The 21567-nt window shown below is 44.0% G+C and overlaps 1 protein-coding gene across 2 annotated transcripts in view; it reads right to left on the bottom strand.

Moving 5' to 3' along the window:
• The window catches only part of FCHO2 (FCH and mu domain containing endocytic adaptor 2), a 4043518-nt gene that overhangs the window by 3062420 nt on the left and 959531 nt on the right, over window positions 1-21567 (bottom strand). For both annotated transcript variants that reach the window (XM_044063938.1, XM_044063939.1), the window contains exon 8: window positions 19758-19854. In XM_044063938.1, coding sequence (XP_043919873.1) covers window positions 19758-19854 — 97 coding nt within the window. The remainder of the gene's footprint in view (window positions 1-19757; window positions 19855-21567) is intronic.

The following is a 21567-nucleotide window of genomic DNA, read 5'->3' as shown; positions in this document are numbered from 1 at the left end:
GAAGTGTGGATATGCTTGGTGAATATGGACCCGCCTCCGCCTTTAGTGTTTTGATTCAGATAAGTTGGCAGAAAGGTGTGGTATGAATTGTAGCCTGGTATTGCAGGGGTGCTCTCTGGAGACTTGAACCAGGTCTCTGTCACTGCACAGATGTTGATGTTCTCCATTTTGAGGAGTGCCTCGAGTGAGCATATTTTGAGGTTTAGACTTCTAGCATTGAGTAGCATTACCCTCAGATTTTGCTTGCTTGTACCTGTTATGGTGGTAATTTTGTCATTTAAACCCTGCCTAAAAAAGGCACTATAGGGGTTGCAAGAGCCTTGGCCAGTATCTGGAATCCCAGGGGCAACAGGTGCAGGCCATCTCTGTCAAAGCATCATGGTCTGTCAATCATGTCATCCCAGGCAGGCAGATACTGGATCCCCTTAGAATGACACCAGAAACTTAGCCAATTGTTGAAATCAGTCATTTTATCCTTGTACTGTGGTATCATTCTGGGCAATGGCAGGATACTACTCAGGGCTAGGGTCATACCTGCCTGGGCTACAAAGATTTGAGAGCTCCTCCATGTCTCTTTTCATGTAGTCCAGGGAGGTACGTCTCAGGGCATTCACTCCAACATGGACCATGACAGTCATATTTGTACTTGTTGTGGAGAGACCTGAGTGCGTGCGTTATGTGGCGGATCTTGACACCAGACAGGCAGCTGACTGTAATTCTCTCCTTGTTTAGCCTGGTGAGTGGGACATCAGTGTGCCTGACTATAGAGTCACCTATGACTAGTGTGTTGGGTACGTTGTTTTGCCTTAGGGGCTGAGGTTGTGTGGCACACTGGTTTTGTGAGCTATGTGTTGCCTGGGTTTTGTGTGTGTGTGTGTGTGTGTGTGTGTGTGTGTGTGTGTGTGTGTGTGTGTGTGTGTGAGGGGGGGGGTCATTTGCGTTTCAGCTTCGGAGGTCTCTGTTGCTTGGGCAAATTTTTATTAAGAGCCTCTGCAAATGTAGGTGTGTGTTTTGTGTTACTATGTGTGGGTTTTGGTGGTGTTGGTTTAGAAGAACTATGTGTTGTGTGTGGTGTGGTGCAAGTGTTTACCTTCCTCTCTTAACTGACTACTCCAGTCTTGGCTAGCAGAGAGCTTGGCTTCCAGCTTGGCTATATAAGTGCATCTCTCACAGGTTGTAGTGCTGTGTGGTAGTAGAGGGGTTGTCTGTGTACGAGGAAATTGCTACATTGCCCCAAGAAGCCCAGATTTACCAGGTGGACAGGAAAAAACACCAGGAGCTGACCCTTAGACATGCCTGGATAAGTGCTTGTTTATTTAAGTACTAGAACGGTTTTCCTCTTTACTTAGTAATGAAAGTTGAGTGCTGTAGCAATTTATAGAATATCTAGTGCTTGCAACAAGTTCTAAGCAAGTGCTGAGCTCAAAGAATTAGGCTAGAGTGCTAAAACTGGAAAACTAGCTAGTTCTAAGGGAAAATTTGAAGCACAGACTTTCTGGCACTGGTAATAGTTTAACCCAGCTAAGTGGTGCTCCGCAATGCGCAAACCTGGGTTTTTAAGTCAGAAAGGTGAAAGAGGCAGAAAGCAGCCCTAAACAGCCAATGAGGTACAATTCTGAGCTAGAAACCTCTCCTCTAGCGACAGATAGGCAGCTCAATGCTCATCACCCTAATGATAAGCAGAAAGACTTCCCTCTACCACAGCAAGGTCTGGACAACTCAAAAACAGAAAAATAAAAGTCCAGAAACCAGCAAATCTGGGATCCAGACTATTCTAGTATAGAAAAAAAGGTGGGAAACAAGCAAACAGATAGCATTTTGTTTTGTTTGTTTTTTGTTTTTTTAGGTTAAATTAAGCAGAAAAATGCAATTAAACAGTAAATACACACAGAAAAAGCTATTGCACCTGAGTGTGTAGCATACAACAGTAAATGCAGTTTAAACTTTGAATTTAAGCTGAAATCAAGTGCACAAACAGTAAAACAATTTAAAATATAGTAGAAATAGTAGCAAGATTACTTTAAAATGGTTTTTAGAAGTGTAGTTAGCAAAAACAGTCAAAAAAAGCCAAAAAGGTACTTATAATCAGCAATAAGTTTCTCTTCCTCGTTTCTGGTTGTGTAGTAGTCTGCAGGACACCCAAACAGGATCCACTGATCTAAAACAAGCATGGGTTTTTAACCCAGAAAGTTGAAAGGGATAGAAAGCAGCCCCAAACGGCCAATGAGGTACATTTCCTGAGATAGAAACCACTCCTCTAGCAACAGATAGGCAAGCTCACTGCTTACCACTCCCATTAATAAGCAGAAAGACTTCCCTCTACCGCAGCAAAGTCTGGACAACTCAGAAACACAAAAATAAAGTCATAAAACCAGCAAATCTGGGATTCGGACTATTCTAGTATAGAAAAAAGGCTGGAAACAAGCAAACAGATAGTAATTTTTTTTGTTTTTTTAGGTTAAATTAAGCAGAAAAATGCAATTAAACAGTAAATACGCACAGAAAAGGCTATCACACTTGAGTGTGTAGCCTACAACAGTAAACTTTGAATTTAAGCAGAAATCAAGTGCACAAATAGTAAGACAATTTAAAATACAGTAGAAATAGTAGCAAGACTACTTTAAAACAGCGTTTAGAAGTGCGGTTAGCAAAAACAGTCAAAAAAAGCCAAAAAGGTACTTATAATCAGCAAAAAGTCTCTCTTCCTCGTTTCTGGTGCTGTAGTAGTCTGCAGGATGCCCAAACAGGATCCACTGAGCTAGAACAAGCACAATTCCGCGCAAACACAGGTTTTTAATCCAGAAAGTTGAAAGGGATAGAAAGCAGCCCCAAACAGTCAATGAGGTACAATTCCTGAGCTAGAAACCACTCCTCTAGTGACAGAAAGGAAGCTCAATGCTTACCACTCCCACGGATGAGCAGAAAGGCTTCCCTCTACCACAGCAAGGTCTGGACAACTCAGAAACACAAAAATAAAGTCCTGAAACCAGCAAATCTGGGATCTGGACTACTCTACTATATAAAAAAGGCAGGAAACGAGCAAAAGATCCACTCCTATGTAACCTATACATCCACAAAACTAATACCACCCAAAATGACACTCAAGAAATAGTACAGTTGTGTACACTTACCATAAATTTAGATGTTAGAGTGTATTCACTGTTGCAGTCATTACATTTGGGTAACCTGCTGGCAGGTTGCCCTCAGTCGGCCTGAATAACAAAGTCTTGGGTCCTGCGTGGTTGCTGTCTCTTCTTCCATGACGTCAGGTCGTCAGGGGTATAAAACATGCAGCCAACGCCATTTTAATCAGTTTTTCTTGCCCCAAATGTCAGGTGCCCCCCAAATAAGGAGCAAAATATATATATATATATATATATATATATATATATATATATATCTATATTTATATATATTTATATATGTATATAAATATGCATGTAATTTAGAACACAAAAAATATACCTCCAACTAAAAGCAAATACACCAAAAGGCTTTTGAGCATAGTAAAATAAAGAACAGGTATAATAAGAGAGAAATAGGGGGCTGGCGGGTGGGTAACCAGGACTGCAACAGTAAATACACTCAAACATCTACATTTATGGTAAGTGTACACAACTGTACTATGTTCTTCGTGTTTCACTGCTGCAGTCATTACATTTGGGTAGAATCTCAAAGCTATGGTTGGGAGGATGGAATTATACAGCATTAGGAGCAGCTATAAGACCCTGAAGGACAGCAGTGGCAAAGCCTGCTCTGGATTTAGAGAAGAGAGGTAAATGGTAATGTTTGGTGAACGTATGAACTGAGCTCCAAGTAGCAGCTTCTAGAATGTCTCTGGTAGGAACTCCTCTGAGAAAGGCTGCAGAAGTAGATGCAGCCCTGGTGGAATGGGATCTGATCCCCTTGGGTACAGGTTTACCATGGTGCATGTAGCAGAAATGAATACAATGGCTTATCCATTTTGAAATAGTCTGCTTTGATATAGCCTTTCCCTCTGCCCCTGCAGCAAATGCCACCAGTAATTGCTCACATTTTCTTAGAGATTCTGTCCTGTTTAAGTAGAATCTTAGTTGTCTGTGTACATCCAATGAATGTAGAATCCGCTCCCCCTTGTTCTGTGGATTTGGGAAAAAAGTTGGCAGATGAATGGTCTGATTAAGAGCCACACTGGATACCACCTTAGGCATAAAGGGTGGATTGGTCCTGAGGGCCACCCTGTCCAGATAAAAGATAATGAAAGGCTCCACTGCCATAACAGCCTGTAGTTCTGAAATCCTTCTAGCTGAAGTGACTGCTAAAAGAAAAGCTGCCTTCCAAGAGAGAATTTTTAGGTCTGCAGTAGCAGCTGGTTCAAAAGGAGGCAAGGTGAGTTTTTCCAGCACAAAAGTGAGGTCCCATGCAGGAGTTGGTGCTCTCCTGGGAGGTCTCAAATTTTGGCCCCTCTGAGGTACTGCTTTAGCAGGGAATGAGAAAAGAGAGGAGGCTCTGTGTTGTAATGAGCCAAAATGGCAGAGGTATGGATTTTTATACTAGAAAAACATAGGCCTTTATGAAGCATCTCAGTTAAATATTGCAGAATCTGATGAATATTGGGAATTGCTGTGTTTATTCCTTGTGCTTGGTTCCAGGTACAGAATCTTTTCCATTTATCAGCATAAGATTTTCTAGTACTAGGCCTCCTAGCCTCCAAAATGACATCCATCACAGGTTTACTAAGAGATGTGACTGGTGAAATTAGTTGATTAGCCATGCTGCAAGATTCAGAGTTTGGAGCTGAGTGTGTAGAATTTGATAGTTCTGCTGAGACAGTAGATAAGGTGTCTGAGGCAGGTACCACGGAGGAAGGTGTGACATATTGCGTAGGGGTGGGTACCAGTGTTGGCGAGGCCAGTCTGGAGCAATCAGAATCATTTTTGGTTTTTCCTGTCTGACTTTTAGTAAAACCTTGGAGAGCAGAGGCAGAAGGGGAAAGGCATAGACTGATAGGTTTTTCCAGCTGAAGGATAGAGCATCCACTTTCCAAGCTTTTTTGTGATGAATTCTTGTGCAGAATTTGTCCAACTGATAGTTTTGGGGCGAGGCAAAAAGATCTATGTCTGGGCTCCCCCGTTTTCGTGTCAACATGCTGAAGATTTGTGGATCCAGTTTCTATTCATGTGGGTCCATAAGATTTCTGCTTAGTTCGTCTGCCAGAGTATTTTGCTTTCCTGGCAGTAATTGAGCTTGTAGATGTCTTTGGTAAGTCAAGGCTGTGTTCCACAAGGCCATGGCTAGTCTGCAAAGGGGGTAGGAGTGGGTACCCCTCTGCTTATGTACCACATAACTGTGGTGTTGTCCTTCTTTATCAGTAGTTGTCCTGGATGAAGAAAGTCCTTGAAGGCTGTCAGATCATTCTGTACAGCTAGCATTTCTTTCTGGTTGATATGTAGGTGCATTTGATTTGGGCTCCATTCGCCCTGAATGCATCTCCCTGACAGATGGGCTCCCCAAACATAATCTGATGTGTCTGTAGTCAGCGTTTGAGTGGCAGGGGGTGGAATGAATGACAGTCCCTTGTTTTGGTGACAGGCCTCTGCCCACCATAGGAACTCCTGTTGCAGGCAAGGAATGATAGGAATCATTGTTTCCAGGCTGTGACAATGTTGACTCCATACGTTTTTTGGGTACCACTGAAGTTTCCTTATATGCAGTCTTGCATATGGAATTAGTAGAATGCAGGAAGCCATGAACCCAAAGGCCTGCAGAATTTGTCTTGCAGACAGCTGGGTTTTTGTGGCCACTTGTTTGAAGTATGTCATCAATTGAATTTGTTTGTCTGGCATGAGGTAAGCCATCTGGGCAGTTGTATTTAAGCTTGCACCCAGGAATGTAATTATTTGAGAGGGTACCAGTTGTGATTTCTTTTCATTTACGGCGTACCCTAGGCATGTTAGAAGCCTTTTTACAAATGCCAGATGCTGTAGAAGAGTGTCCTTGTTTTCTGCCTGAATTAGACAATCATCCAGATAAGGATAAATTTGAATGTTTCTTTGTCTGCAAACTGCAATTACTGGTGCCAGGCACTTTGTGAAGACCCTGGGCGCAGCAGATAAGCCAAAGGGCAGTGCAGAGAACTGGTAATGCAAATAGCCTGCTTTGAAGCAGAGGTATCTTCTGCAAGATTCCCTGATTGGGATATGCAAGTAAGCCTCTTAAGTCTAGAGTTACCAAGCAGGCATCCTTAACCAGCATAGGCAGTAACTGTTGTAGAGTCAGCATCTTGAATTTTGGAATGTCCAGGAAAGTATTTAGAATGGATAAGTCCAGAATTGGACACCATGATTTGTCTTTTCTGGGTACTAGGAAAAGTCTTGAATAAAAACCTTGTCCTTTTTCTCTTTCTGGTACTGGTTGAATAGCCCCCATATCCATGAGGGACATAACTTGTTTCTGGGCCTCTGCCCACTGATTTGGAGGCAGATCTGGCCATCCGTTTGGAATTGGCAACATGTGGAAATGAAATCTGTATCCCTGGGATACTATATTTAAAACCCACTTGTCCTGGGAAATTGGATGCCAGTTTTGTGCATGAAGTGCTAGTTTTCCCCCCAAAGTGGCTGCCAAAAGATAAGTGCTTGGAAATGGTACAGGAAAGTCATTGAGACTGTTTACTGTACGGGGGGGTGCCTTGCTACTTCCAGATTTGGAGGTGGAGGTACCCCATTGTTTTGTTCTGTAAGTTCCTTGTGACTGAAACCTGGAGCCTTTGGAGTGTCTAGGTTTGACCTGAGTGACTCTGTTGGATACTGGAAAGGATCAATTCTTAGTAGGCCAGTGCTTACTGAACCTGGGTGGCTGCACTTGTAGGAAATCTTTTACAGTTTGCATAGATTTAGTCATGTCTTCCATCTTTTTCAAAACTTCTTCTGCCTTATTACCAAGTAGACTGTCCTGTTGTAAAGGAGCATCCAACAATTTTGCTCTAACATGATCAGGCAGATTTTGCTCCTTGAGCCAAGCATGCCTTCTTATCACAGATTCAGTTATGGCTGCCCTGCAAGAGGCCTCCAAGGAATCAAAACCACATTGCAAAGTATGCTTTCCAACTTGTTAAGCTAAATGCAATAAATCCTGTAATTCTTTATTTTCCACACAGTCAGAAATCAACATAATTTTCTGTTTCAGTAAGCCCATGACATGCTGTTGATATTTAAGCATATGAAATTGACAGTTTAAAGCTCTGACTGCCAGGGTTGCAGACATGTAAACCTTCTTACCCCATCTATCCAGCGCCCTGGAGTCTCTATCAGAAGGGGTAGGATTTTTAGCAGCAGAAGCCTTAACACCCTTGGGACCCTGAGAAATTGTTTCAGGGTCAGCAGTAGGGTTTTTAAAAGGAAACTTGTGGGAGTCAGGAACCCTGTAATATTTGTCTGGCTTACTAGGAGCCAGAGGCAGGGAATCCAGAGCCATGCTGGATTCTGAGAAAACATCATCAATAATGTCTAAATCAGGAGGTATAGCCAAAGGCCTATGCTGATGAAGAAGGACATCCCTAAGCCTCTTTTTGGATTCTGAAAAATCCTGACTCTCCCAAAATGTTTCCTTAAGGTATGCAAAGTTTCTCCAAAAGAAAAATCCTCAGGAGGAGAAGCAGAAGGGATGGATTCTTCTGCATCAGAGTCTTCATAAGGTGGAATAGAAAATTCCTGATCAGAAGAAATGGAAACCTGATCTGAAGATTCATAATCAGTGCCTTTCCTAAGCCTCTTAGCAGGAGGGGGTTGGGATCCCTTGATCAAGGTAATTAAATCCTCAGCCATTTTGATCATTTGTTTTTTAGGCATAGGGACCTGAACACGTGGCCCATGCATCGGTTTTTTAGACATAGAAGTTGGTTTTGGCCTTGTTTTTGATGATGGCGTCGGTTTAATATACAAATCTTTAGGCCTGAAAACACCCTCAGAAGCCGGTGCCTGCTCAGCGGCTCCAGACCCATCTAAGGGAGAGACATCCGCGGGTTCAATACTTAAAGTGTCTCGCGGCATACCGGACTCCAAATGGGTCTCGGTAGAGGCCTGTGAATCAAAAGTAGCGGGCATCAAGGGCTGCGAAAGCACCTCACTGAGTACCGGCGAACCGGCGACTGGCTTAGGAGAAGCTTCGTCGTCGGTTTTGGACTTCGACGGTCTGTCTCTGTCTTTTTCTTTGCATTTTTTGTGAATTCTGGTAGTCGGATTGCTAACCGACGACATTTCTGGATAGTTAAATCTTGAACCAAAATATTTAGGAGCAAAAATATACAGATGCTTAATAGTGCGTTGGTTAAATTTAGCACAAAACTGACAGCAAGACACCTTGTGGTCAGGGCCTAGGCAAGGAATACAGTAAAAATGAAAATCCTTATGAGGTATTTGCTTCCCACAAGTAATACAATTAACTTTTACTGACATCGGTAAGGAGCAAGAAAAAGTTTCCCCAATGGGGTGCTTAGCTTTAGGTTGAAGACTTCGATTCTGAAACTTGAAAAAAAGAAGTTATGTTCTTACCATAATGTTCCACGTGAGTTGTTCATCTCGCCTTTGTTCCTACACGTGGGTTCGGAGCCGATCCATCAGCTCCAGGTCGGCCGCTTTCCAAGCTCTAGATCTCTGAGAAGCTCGAGACACAGTCCCTATCCCATGATGCTCTGCTGCCAAACCCCAGATCTAGTTTGCTGAACACAGCAAGAAACACAACTAAGCAACCCATATAACAAAGTAACTATTTACAACTAGTTAAAAGATAACCTGGCTGACAAGAGGATACTAGCAAGATCAACCATACCCGTTCTTCCAGAACATGGAGGGGGATGGTGGGAGGGAGTGAAAGAACAAAGACGAGATGAACAACTCACATGGAACGTTATGGTACAAACATAACTTATTTATGTGAAGTTGTTCAATCTCGCCGTTTGTTCTTACACGTGGGTAGTGTCCCAAGCACCCTAATACTGGGCGGCTCACGTGATTACATTCCTGAGAACGGTGGGACCAAATGAAGCCCTGTCCCTGGAGGCCCTGTCCACTTTGTAATGAGTAATAAAAGTATGAGGTTTGGACCAAGTAGCAGCTGTACAAATGGTGTCCAAAGGTAAACGAGCTGTGTGAGCTAAGGACATAGAAACAGCCCTGGTAGAATGAGCTTTCACTTCACGTTCTAAAGGTTGATGGGAAGAAGAATATGCAAACTTTATACAATCAGAAAGCCATTTGGACAAAGTAACTTTGGATACCGAAAGGCCCTTCTTATTGTCTCCATGGGAAACAAATAGTTGATCTGACTTTCTGAATTCTTTTGTTCTGTCCAAAAAAAATCTCAATTGTCTGTGAACATCAAGCTTATGCAACATGTATTCCAATTTACTGACATGATGCCTGAAAAAAGTGGGAAGTTCAATGGACTGGTTCAAGTTCGCTTCGGAACAGACCTTAGGAAGGAAGGATGGATTTGTTCTTAGAGACAACCTGTCGGGGTGAAAAACCAAATATGGGGGCCTAATAGAGAGTGTTTGAAGTTCAGAAACTCTACATGCCGAAGTAATAGCCACTAAGAAAATTGTCTTCCAAGAAAGGAACTTCAAAGGACAAGAAGATGCAGGCTCAAAGAGGGGAAGCATGAGTTGAGACAGCACCAAATTTAGATTCCAGGGAGTAATCGGATGTCTGACAGGGAGTCGAAGGTGATGAGTCCCTTTCAAAAAGGCTTTACATAATCTGTGGGACATAATGTTAGAACCTCCGCATCCTACATGGAAGTTAGATATGGCAGCCAATTGAACCCTTATAGTAGCGGCTGCCACACCACTGTGGAAAAGTGAAGTCAAATTTCCAGAATGCTATGAATAGGGGCGATAAAGGGATCAATACCATGTTGAGAAGCCCAATGACCAAATCGTTTCCATTTGCTGTTATATAGTTTCCTGGTGGAGACTTTATGAGTAGAAACCAGAATATGCTGAACCGCGGGAGACAAATCATGAGACCTGGCTAGGTTGGGAAGTGAAGCAGCCAAGCTGTCAGTTTGAGGGATACAAGAGAGGGGTGAAGAACTCCCAACGAATGAGTCAGAAGGTCTGGCACTGGGTCCAGAACCCAAGGTTCTTCCACTTGGTATTGTTGAAGGAAGGGGAACCAAATCTGCTGAGGTCAAAACGGGGCTATCAGAATAACAGTCCTTCCCAGGCTTTTGGCTTTCTGTAAAAATTTGGGGATCAGTGGGGATGGAGGAAAGGCATATAGGAGACTCGAGGGCCAATCCATATGAGTGCATCCCTTGGGATGTCCCCCGGTGGAAGGTACAGGGCAAAGTAGCTTCTGCATTTGGCATTCATCGGGGATGAATATACTTTCCGCCACTCGTTCTTTGAGGGACCACTCGTGAGGCAACAGAATGGCTCTGCTCAATTTGTCCGCTATCACGTTGGATGACCCCGGGATGTGTGTTGCTATCAGGAAGCGCTCGGTGGATACAGCCCACTGCCAAATTCTCAGGGCCTCTCGGCATAAGGAGTAAGATCTGGTTCCCCCTTGCTTGTTGATTTACCAGACTACAGACATGTTGTCTCTGTCTGTATTGCAATCGTCTCTCGAGGTAGACAGCCATGAAAGTGTTGCAATGCTAGGAACACCGCTCTCAACTCCAAGACATTGATGTGCAAACTGGATTCCATCTCTGACCAAGTACCTTGGACAGTTCTTCCCTGACACAGTCCCCCCCCACCCTATCAGGGAAGCATCCATGGTCAGTGTGGCTGTGGGAGGGGGGAGTACAAACGGACGACCTACAGAAACTTGGTGGCTGTTCAACCACAAAAAGAGGTCCTTTTTGCAAGTATTTGTCAGCAGAATCTTGTGTGACATTGGAAGTTGTTGATAAAATCACTGTGTGAAGAGTAACCATTGGAGTATCCTCATGTGCATACGCCCAAGAGGAACCGCTATGAGAGTTGCTGCCATGGTGCCTAACAGCTTCAGAACTTGGAATGCAGAGGACTTTCTTTTCCATCAACAAAAGGGATACTTGGTTTCGTAAAGATATTACTCGTTCTTGAGGCAATCTGACCAGGGCGGTGGTGGTGTCTAGATCTGCTCCTATAAAGGAAATATGCTGCGATAGCGATAAAACAGATTTTTTGAAATTTAAGGTTATGCCCAACTGGGAGCACAGGCTGATAGTGTAATCCCTGGCGTGAATCAGTTGATGCCTGGTGGTGGCGGTGAGGAGCCAGTTGTCGAGATATGGAAATACCCAGAATCCTAAACGTCTCAGGTGAGCCATGACCACTGCCATGCATATGGTGAACACTCTGGAGGCTGTGGTAGGACCAAAGGGCAGAGCTCGGAATTGGTAGTGACTGGCCCCCAGCCGGAAACACAAGTGATCTCTGGATGGCCTGGCCATTTTGATGTGGTAGTACGCATCCTTGAGATGTGTTGAGCACATCCAATCGCCCGTTTCGAGAAATGGGATTATCGACTGAAGCGTGACCATCTGGAAATTTCCTTTTTGACAAAGGTATTTAGTTTGCTGAGGTCTAAGATGGGCCTCCATTCCCCTGTTTTCTTTGGAACTAAAAAGAACCTGGAGTAAGTTCCGGATCCTATCTGGTCTGCTGGGACTGGCTGGATGACTCTTTTTTCCAGCAGCCTTTGAATTTCTATGGCTGCTAGATTCCACAGACTGGGTGGAATGTCTGGGATTCTTGCACGAATGGAAGGGGATTATGAAAAGGGAATGATGTAACCTCTGGTAATTATGCTTTTTACCCAGGAATCTGATGTAATTCCTAGCCAGGCATCTGGGTATAAAGCTAAGCGACCCCCGACTGCCTCCAGAGCAGGACGGTCGGGCCTCCTCTCAGGAGCGCTGATAGGGCTTGCCAAGGAACTGCTCCCTGTCACCCTGGTTCTGCAGACTCCCTCTGCCGCCTGGGCGACGTCTACCATTATAACTCCCTCCTCTGCCCCTGGAGAGGGGTTCACCACGTGTGTTCTGAAAAGCTCCTTGGGACTTCCAGAACCACATTTTCCCACCTTTCTGCCCTTTGGGGTATGGTCTAGTGGAGGTGGAAAAACGGACTCCTACGGCAGATAGAGTCTTTCCTTCCTGCTCACACCTAGTGAGTGTCTCCTTGACTTTAGGCCTAAATAAGGAAGAGCCATCAAATGGGGTATTAACAAAAGAAGACTTGAAGGCTTCCGGAAAGGAGCATAAGCGCATCCAGGATTGTCTCTGCAGAGCTATCGCTGAACCTGCTGCCCGGCTCGATCCCTTGGCTGCATAAGAAATGAGCCACATGGACAAATTTAAAATGGAATTAAGGGTGTTAAGCTGTGCTGTCACTTTCTCGGAGACAGCATCATCTGTATTGCCCTGTAGAGTATCTCCAAGCTCTCTGAGGAGATCTCGTTGAAGGCGGGTAAAGTGGGTTAAATAGTTAAGCGATCTCATTGCAAATGTCGCAGAACTTAAGATGCGTTCCCATATCTGTCCATCTTCCTGGAATCTCTATTAGGAGGACGGACAGAAGAAGAGGTCTCTGACATCTCTTTCTTGGTGGTCACCGCCACCACCATGGCATCAACGGGAACTCCCTTTGAAAGAAAGGACTTATCCTGAGGGGGAGTGATAAATTTGTTGGGCCTCTGAGGGACCGGTTCCATGGAATCAGGTGACTCCCACGCCTTTCGAGCGATCAAGTACAATAAATCGTCAAAAGGTGGAGTAACCCAAGAGGTGGAAGGTTGAGACCCAAAGGCCTTCTGGAGCACCGACTGATCCTCAGTAGGGGTAAGGGACTGCCAGTCACCTCTCTGTTTAAGTATTTCTAGGATGTCTACAAATGAGACATCCTCTGAGGGGGACGGTGGGGAGCCTTCTGATTCCTCTAAGTCGGTGTCTGATGTCAAGGATTCCTGAGGGGAATCCAAGTGCCTCCTCTTGCACAGTCTCTTCCTAGGGACTTCATCAGTGGGGGCATCTGGTGAAGTCTCCGTAGAGCAGGGGTCGCCCGATGGGGTTACCTGAGGCTCTGGGTCTCGACGCTTGGTAGGAACCTGTGACGTAGAGACAGAACGGGGCCCTTTAGGGGAGGAAGAGGAAGGACCAGAAGAGGTAAAAGTCTTAGCAGACATGACATTCCTCACGGCATCGAAGGCACCAGTGTCTCGGTCCAAGGAGTCTGCCAGTTCCGAAGAAGACGGCAGTCTCCTCGGGGCAGAGACCATGGGCTCCGAACCAGAGGACGGAGCTGAGCTCAACTGCGCCGAGGCCCCAAGAGGAAGAGTCGGAACCGAAACCTCGGTTCGACCCCCCCCCCCCCGAGCCAGCGAGAGAGTGTCGGCTCCTAAACCCTTCAATCGGAACCTAAGATGTCAAGGTCAAAAGGCACCGGAATAGACCTCAGCTCTGAGGGTTCCACAACTATCAGGTCTTCACCTTCTGGCTCCGAAGGCTCGATTGGTCTCGGAGGAGGAGCAGAAACCGTGATGGGGGGGGTCGGGCTTTGATGCCAGATGAGATGAAGCCGAAAGCAATTTGGCCAAGGCCGGGTTCTCCAAGAGTCTCTGCACCACAGGGTCCACATTGACATCTGAGAGGGTCCTGGAAGAACAGGTCGAAGGAGCCGAAGAATCCGCTGACCAAAGGATCGGAGACTTTAAAACCTCCGGTAGCGGTTCCAAACTCGGGACTTAGCTCCGAGACAAAGGTTCGGTGCTCGGCTATGAGGGTTGAAGAGCCGGTGGCCGAATCTTCCCCGAGGTGCTCGGAGCAGATGACTTGGGCTCCGATGACACCTTGGAAGACTTCGAACCCTTCGAAGATTTGGAGGTCTGTTCAGACTTATCTAAAGCCTCTAGAAAGTCTGATTTTAAGAGGCCTCTGTCGATAAGCTTTCTACGCCTTTCCAGCATAACTCTGCCACTAAAAGAGTGGCAGATGGAACAGTCCTCTTGCAGGTGTAAAGGCCCTAAACAATAAACACATGAGGTGTGTTGCCAGTGATGGACATCTTCTTGTCCACAGCCACACCGCTGGAACCCTGATCTCTGTTTTTCTGACATGTGTAAAAAAATGAGAAAACAGCACAATTGCTAAGGTTCAGATCCCTGAACATTACAAATATTAAAAACACTAGCAATCACACAAAACGTTCAGATCCTTGAACACTCCCTAACTCTACTTCACTCACTAACTCTATTTCACAAAAAAAAAAAAAACAGATAGAATCACTGACAGAGCCCCATCAAAAACTCAACTAAAGAAATGGCCAAAGGCCTAGGAGCAACCGCTCCTAAGAAAACACACAAAGTACACAGCACACGCTAAGTATCTCAAAAAATCACAAAGTAATATTTAGACTACTACTATTATATAAATCACAAACTATCACAGTTATAAAAAATTTTCTGTCAAAAGACAAGTAAAAAAGGGTACTGGCCCGTGCTTCTTGCGAAAAGCGTGAGATCTGTTGCAGCAGCAAACTAGATCTGGGGTTTAGCAGCAGAGCATCATGGGATAGGGACTGTGTCTCAAGCTTCTCAGAGATCTAGAGCTTGGAAAGCAGCCGACTCGGAGCCGATGGATCTGCTCCAAACCCATGTGTAAGAACAAACAGCGAGATTGAACAACTTCACATCGAAAATTTCAGGAGTCGGCCGACTGGCACTTGCGAACTGCTTCTGCTTCAGGCACCGCGCGGCAAGAAAGACTGATTAAAATAGCATTGGCTGCATGTTTTATACCCCTGACGACCTGATGTCATGGAAGAAGAGACAGCAAACGACGCAGGACCCAAGACTTTGTTATTCAAGCCAAAGGAGGGCAACCTGCCAGCAGATTACCCAAATGTAATGACTGCAACAGTGAAACACGAAGAACATCTATACTTCAACTGAAACATAAACAGGACCTGTTGGCAGGGATAAATATCTTTCACATAAAATACTAATTTTATGGAGCAGACTCCCTCTTAGAGGTTAAACAGACTAACTCCATGGCCCTAGCTAAAAGTAAGCAGGATGACTGGATGGGAAATCATAAGTACACCCTCAGTCTGCTCCCTCTAGGCCTTAGTGAAAGAGGCCAAAACTAAGTCAGAGTCTGGTATTTATTCAGGTCTTGGTAAATGGGTGGGATCACTAGCTAGGCTACAAACAGTCCAGTGGATCAACAATCTGGTATGAACCCATGAAGTAGAAGGCTCCCAAGCAGGACTATGCAAATAAACTACTGTCCCAGAAGATAAGACCAGTAAGCAAAAATAACCGAGTTACCCTCAACCTTGGGAAGGGGGCACTCACAAACAGATCAGGGGTGTTATTCCCGTCACGGCTCCAGTGAAGATGACAATAATAATTCACAGCCCTGAGGCAACTCAAGGTCTAGAAATGCAAAGAATGTAACCCCCTTATAGGGATGCAACACCCCAAAACTTCTGACCACACTGCAGTCTAAATTGAAGATAGGGAGTATGATCCCTTGTGCAACAGACAAGACCACCTCTGGGGTACCCTCCCACTCAGAAGTCTGGCATAGGTGAACAGCTGATCCATATACACAAAAAGGACTCATGGCAACACCGAGACACCCACCAAATAATCTCAATTGAAAGAACATGACCCACTAGGGAACTTAACCTAGAAGGCAAATACTCATGAGGGAAAAAGAGAACCTTACAGAGTAAGGACTCAAACACAAGCGACATCCACAAACAAGGAATTGAATAAAGAAATATCTGTGATATCATCATGCCAACATAGATACCTCCAAACAAACCAAACTGCCCCATTCAAGACCACAAGCCTTGGGCATACAGCAAAAAATGAGGTAACTTTCTGTACATGCTATTCTCTCCAAAGAGGGAAAAAAACACAAAAGGGAATTTTACACCAAGTTTGGTAGGTTTCTAAAAAATCTCTGACCTCCACTTCACAACCTGCACTGAAAGGTTAGAAAATGGGGAGGATTATCTCCCATTAACTCCCAGATTGCATCAGTCAACATATGTGTCCGTGTTAAGACGCCCCTATCAAGGTAGGACACCACAGCAACAAGACAACTACAGCTCAATGAGCCATGGGTATCTTCCCCCATCACTCTGCCAAGCAAACATACCCCATAAGGAAGTAGTAGCCAGCATTGCAGGGAAGAGGCCTGAGCCTAGAATGGATGCCACCCTCAAACATGGGCAGAGCAACTCCACCAACCACAATAAGGATGTGATGCACTGCTGGGGTTAAAATCAGCAACAAGCACTTGAGACTGTTTTAGGATTAAAAATAACCACATCCCACTTCCAACAAACAAGAATGAAGAGCATCCAAATGACGGATAACACAACCTGTCCCACTCCTCCCACTGGAGAAAAAAAGGAGGGGAATTCCAGTTATCTTCAACCAAAGGCACCATGGGGGAAGCCAAGTACAGAAGTTCAAACAAGTAGGAGCCCTAAACTGGGGAGAGAAGCACAACACCATACCCTAGATCCATCCACTTCCCAGAAAGAGAACAAGCTCTACTTCCAAAAGGCAAAGGAGTCTCGGCTTAATTATTAGCTATGCTTTAGGGCTTTGCTGAGGAGAGGAAAGAAGAGATCAACAGAAGAGATAATGGCCAAAAGAAGACATCTACAGGGGTCCAGGGAAGTAAATATTGTGGGAAGAAATATCCAGGGAATTGTTATGGCTAGGCTTGTATAGGCCCTAGGGCCGATAGCCTAGTACCAACCTATGAACCTCCTCTGCCAGACTCCATGGGGGGTAGTTCCCTGGGAAACAGATCAGAAAGAGTTGCTCTACCACACTTCCATAATCCTGGACCTCCAAAAAACCAAGATGGAGGGTCTGAACAGGGACCCTTAAGGCAATCCAGCCAGACACAGGATAGGGATTGGTGCGGCCTCCCTTGGCTCCACACCATTAGCACCTCTGTGACCTTGTCTTTATACCAGAAGAGTGAGAACTCATAGCTGATCAGAAAGTGGACACTTCAAAAAGGAGATAACCTTCCTTCCACAAAAGAGACTATCTAGCAAGGACTAACATTTATGCCTAAAAAGGCCACTTCTGTTAAATGAAACACTAAGGGAGAGGCTTTCCATTCCGGGCCATTCCCAGGGTGAAAAAATGCATCCATGCCATTCACCTCGGGCACAAAAATCATACTCACCATCCTAGTCGAGACATCTACAACAGACATTACAATACATAAAAGTGGGGTTTCATCAGTATACCAACACCCATGGTAAGGATGCTGTCTGGGAGGAACACAGGCACAGCCATGTCTAGCAGGTAGGTCAGGAACTTGGACAGACGAAACACCGATCAGTACCCTGTGCCCCAGCATGGCACAGAAATACACCTTCACGGCTGCCCTAACACTGTCTCAGGCCACACGTCTACCAGAGGTGAAGGAATGGGGTGTGGCCCACAAAACACTAAATGGCTACCATGCAAATGTTAGCATTGGGATACGGTAACATGGTCTCATTCCAATCTGCCAGAAGACAATAAAAGCTACTGTCCCTCCTGAGTGGTGTAGCATCAAAGTGATTGTGCTTCAGGCTTTCATAAAAGAATCAACAAGGGCTAGATCCAATGGAGGGATGTACAAGGAACCCACAAGGTGACACACCCCAGGCCCTTGGGTATCAACATGAACTCTTGATCCACATTACAACCTTAATGTAAATACTATCCTATGACAAGCTGGGAGGAACTCCAGCTATGGAGTTCATTAAACTACTGACATGCTTTTTGACTGTATTAACTCACCAGTGCACCATTTTTGCCTTCTTGCTCAACCTTGCAACCAGATGTGGCTGAACTGGTTCCTATATGGATAAGCCCTTTACTGCAGTAAACACATGAACAAATAAAGTAAAACCCTGTAACTCTAAAACTTCTCATAAAGAACCCATCCCCTTCCCCATGACTCGTCTAGTGAGTCAAATGGAAAGGCAGCCAAGTTCTAGAAGATGAAATGCACTACAGTACATATGAACACATAATTACAGGATGTGGTGAGCTAGCCTGAACAGGTACCACATGTATTAGGCCAAGTGTTGGAATCCAAATGAATTCCCTTTGGGTTAAATCCCACACCTATGACTATATCTTCCACAAAGGGTTAAAAAGCATGCCTGATCTACCTTTAGCCTTGTCTGTAGATCCTTGTGCAGGATGTATCCTGTGATGTTTTTCTACCAAAGCCAGTTGGGCTGAGGCAGGTGCTCTAATAGAAGCAGCCTTGACCCAAGGTATTCCTGATCCATGACTAGTTGCCTCTAGAGGCCATTTCTCACAATCAGACTGGGTGGAATTGGAACCAAGATGATTAGATGGGGAACTCTCCAAAATGCACCTCCCAAGTGACAGTGAAGTATTTGCCCCCCATACCATAAGTCCTCTGTGGAAATGATGGACTGATATATGATGAGTATTCACTAAATGGGGATGCTTCCCACCCTTTACAGACCTGTATGAAATACAGACTTTCCTCTAGAAAGCACAGACCAATCCTATAAGCAAAATCTCAGGTAAAACTCCAGTCTATCAGTGTTGGTATCAGGTAACCCTCCCATCACTACACTTCCCCTGATAACCCACCTTCTACCATTCTTTTTTACTTTAGTAGTTCATCCACAAAAGGTCCAAAGGCTGTGTGAATGCAGAAACTTTCTACAGGTAACAGCAAGGATCAAGGAGCTGATGTGTATGAGTGGCAAAAGAAGAAATGCTGCAGTTGATCGGCGTGCTTACGTTATTCATTGCTATTGTCATGGCATGCATCTTTACCAGTGTATTTCTGCCCTCACTTTAGGCAACTTCCAGAAAAAGATGCTGAACACTGATAGGTGATCACTAGGCCTATAACAAGGTGGATTCTAAGCTAAGTCATAAGAAACTGTTAATACATTGTATTCATAAGTTGTGTTCTTTCTTCCCTATGCAGCAATCTATTACTCATAATAAAGCTGCTGGAACTTTTCCTGCATTTTATTTTGCTGTGTGGTTTAATATAAATATACTTTTTTAACTTGTCTTTCTGAGTTTAAACAACTGTTACCAATGGAACAAAAATGTAAGTTAGTTTACTTATCCATTTTTGTACACTTATTAGTTTTGTTTGCTGGTGAAAAAAAATGGAAACAGCCATTCCTTTTATATAGCTACAAATTAGAAAAACCCAAACAGGCAAGTGATGAGCATAACTTGAAGTTGTCATAGTTACTACAGGACCTTTAAGTGAAGCAGAAGCACACCTTTCAATTGTCAGATTTTTGTCTCATATTTTTGGTCTGTTCCTCATAAAATTCATGATTTTCTGTCAAGCCATTTGAGTACTGAAGGCACAAAATAATGACAGACATTTGAATTTCAGATTGATATCCTTCAGAAAATGCATGCCAACACAAAAACCCTTTAGCACCCCCCCCCCCTTTATTTTTTGCTTTGTATAGACTTCTTGGAATGAGATATTGAGAGGTATGACTGGAAGACTAACTCAGAATCACTACACAAATCTCAGATTGCCATTCTATATATCTACTTTCAAATACAGCTACCTCACACATCAATCTCACAATGAAGACACATATAAAGTAGTTGGTACAAAACTAACAAAAATAGTACAAGACAAATGCCATTCATTAAGACGAACATTTGGCTGCCATAGAATCATTTCAATCTTGATCATCATGTCACATGAAAATGTGCAATATCTGCACTCACCAGGTCTTTCTTTGCCAGTCCCTTTGGTTTCTGCAAACTTCTGTATCAAACTTTCAGGGGTAGTGTTCTTGATGTTGCTTAAAAATTCTTCTTGAACCTTCATAATAAAAGCAAACAGCAGGCAACTGAAAACTACGAGTTCAACCCAGACGTCATTTACTTCCATGCAGACATTTTGCAACTCTACCAGTATTTTTTTTTATTTTTATTTAAACTTGTTAACTGGAGTAGAGCACTGAAATGGATGGATCCATTTCAGGCTCAGCCCAGTTGTAAACAAACATAAGTTTTACAGTCATTTGAGGTAGACATAAAACAGTAATGCAATGAAGTAGACAGCAACAGTAACTAAAAATCAGAAGTACAATAAATGAGAAAGTCTAGAATATCTCACTAAGTCAAGTTTATTGGTATCTTTGACATAAAGATTTAAAACACATAATGAAATACTGATGGATTTACTCACATCAGCAAGTCAAATGGCATCAGAAATACTCAGTCTAGAGATAAAACCTCTTCTGCAACATCAACTGAATGGGTTGGAGTGAGAGGTATATCTCACAGAGGATACCACTGCTCTGGAACAGACTCTTTATCCACATAAAACCAACTTCATCCCTGACCACATTCAAGAAAGTACAGTTTTGTACCTACCATAAATGTAGATGTCCGATAGGTATGCATCTGCAGTCCTAACATATGGGTTGTCCTGCCTCAGGCAGCCCTTCAGTCGGCCGGATTCCAAAGTCTGGGTCTGGCTTCGGCTGATGTCGCACTTCACCCGACGTCATAGCTGCTGGGGTATAAAGGCATCAGCCAACGCCATTTTCCTCAGTGTTTCTTGCCCCAGATGCCAGGTGCCCTCTAGGAAGGCTAAATTTGGATAAATGCAAATAATTCCAAACAGTAGAAAGCAAAAAATATATATATACATATATACATACAAACAAATACACCATAATAGATTCCCCCAGCTAGCTAAAAGAGGGGTAAGTACCCTAGGAATACCACAGAGGGAAGGAGGGTGGGTAATCCTGACTGCAGATGCATACCTATCGGACATCTACATTTATGGTAGGTACAAAACTGTACTATGTCCTTCAAGGATGCATCTGCAGTCCTAACATATGGGTAGAATACCATAGCCAAACTGGGGGAGGAGGCACTAAGATAAAGATGGTGTAGTTAAGATCCCTTGCAAAACAGCAGTTGCAAAACCTGCTCAGGATCTGGAGTATAAAGGAAGATTATAATGCTTGGCAAATGTATGCACGGAGCTCCAAGTAGCAGCTTCTAAAATGTCTTTGGTAGCCACTCCTCGTAGGAAAGCTGTAGTGGTGGCTGTAGCTCTTGTGGAGTGAGGCCTGATATTTTCAGGAGTAGTCTTTCCATGAAAAGAGTAGCAAAATCTAATGCAATTTCCTATCCATTTTGAGATTGTCTGTTTTGAAATTGCTTTTCCTTGCACTCCTGTTGCATATGCTACCAGAAGCTGGTCAGTTTTTCTGTTGGTCTTAGTTCTGTCCAGATAGTAGCGTAATTGTCTGTGCACATCCAAGGTATGTAGTAGCCTTTCCCCCCTGTTCTGTGGGTTGGGGAAGAATGTAGGTAAATGAATCGCTTGGTTCAATTAAACCCTGGAGACCACTTTTGGCATAAAAGTAGGATTACTTCTCAGAGACACTCTATCCTGATGGAAGATAAGGAAAGGCTGTACTGCCATTAATGCCTGTAACTCAGATACCCTTCTTGCTGAAGTGATTGCTAGCAGGAAAGCAGTTTTCTAAGATAAGAACTGTAAGTCTGCTGT

Source organism: Protopterus annectens, chromosome 2.part2, assembly GCF_019279795.1.
Source record: "Protopterus annectens isolate FY-2018-M chromosome 2.part2, PAN1.0, whole genome shotgun sequence".
Taxonomy (NCBI): Eukaryota; Metazoa; Chordata; order Ceratodontiformes; family Protopteridae; genus Protopterus; species Protopterus annectens.
Note: the sequence above shows the minus strand (reverse complement) of the source record. Positions and strands in the feature narration are given on the sequence as shown.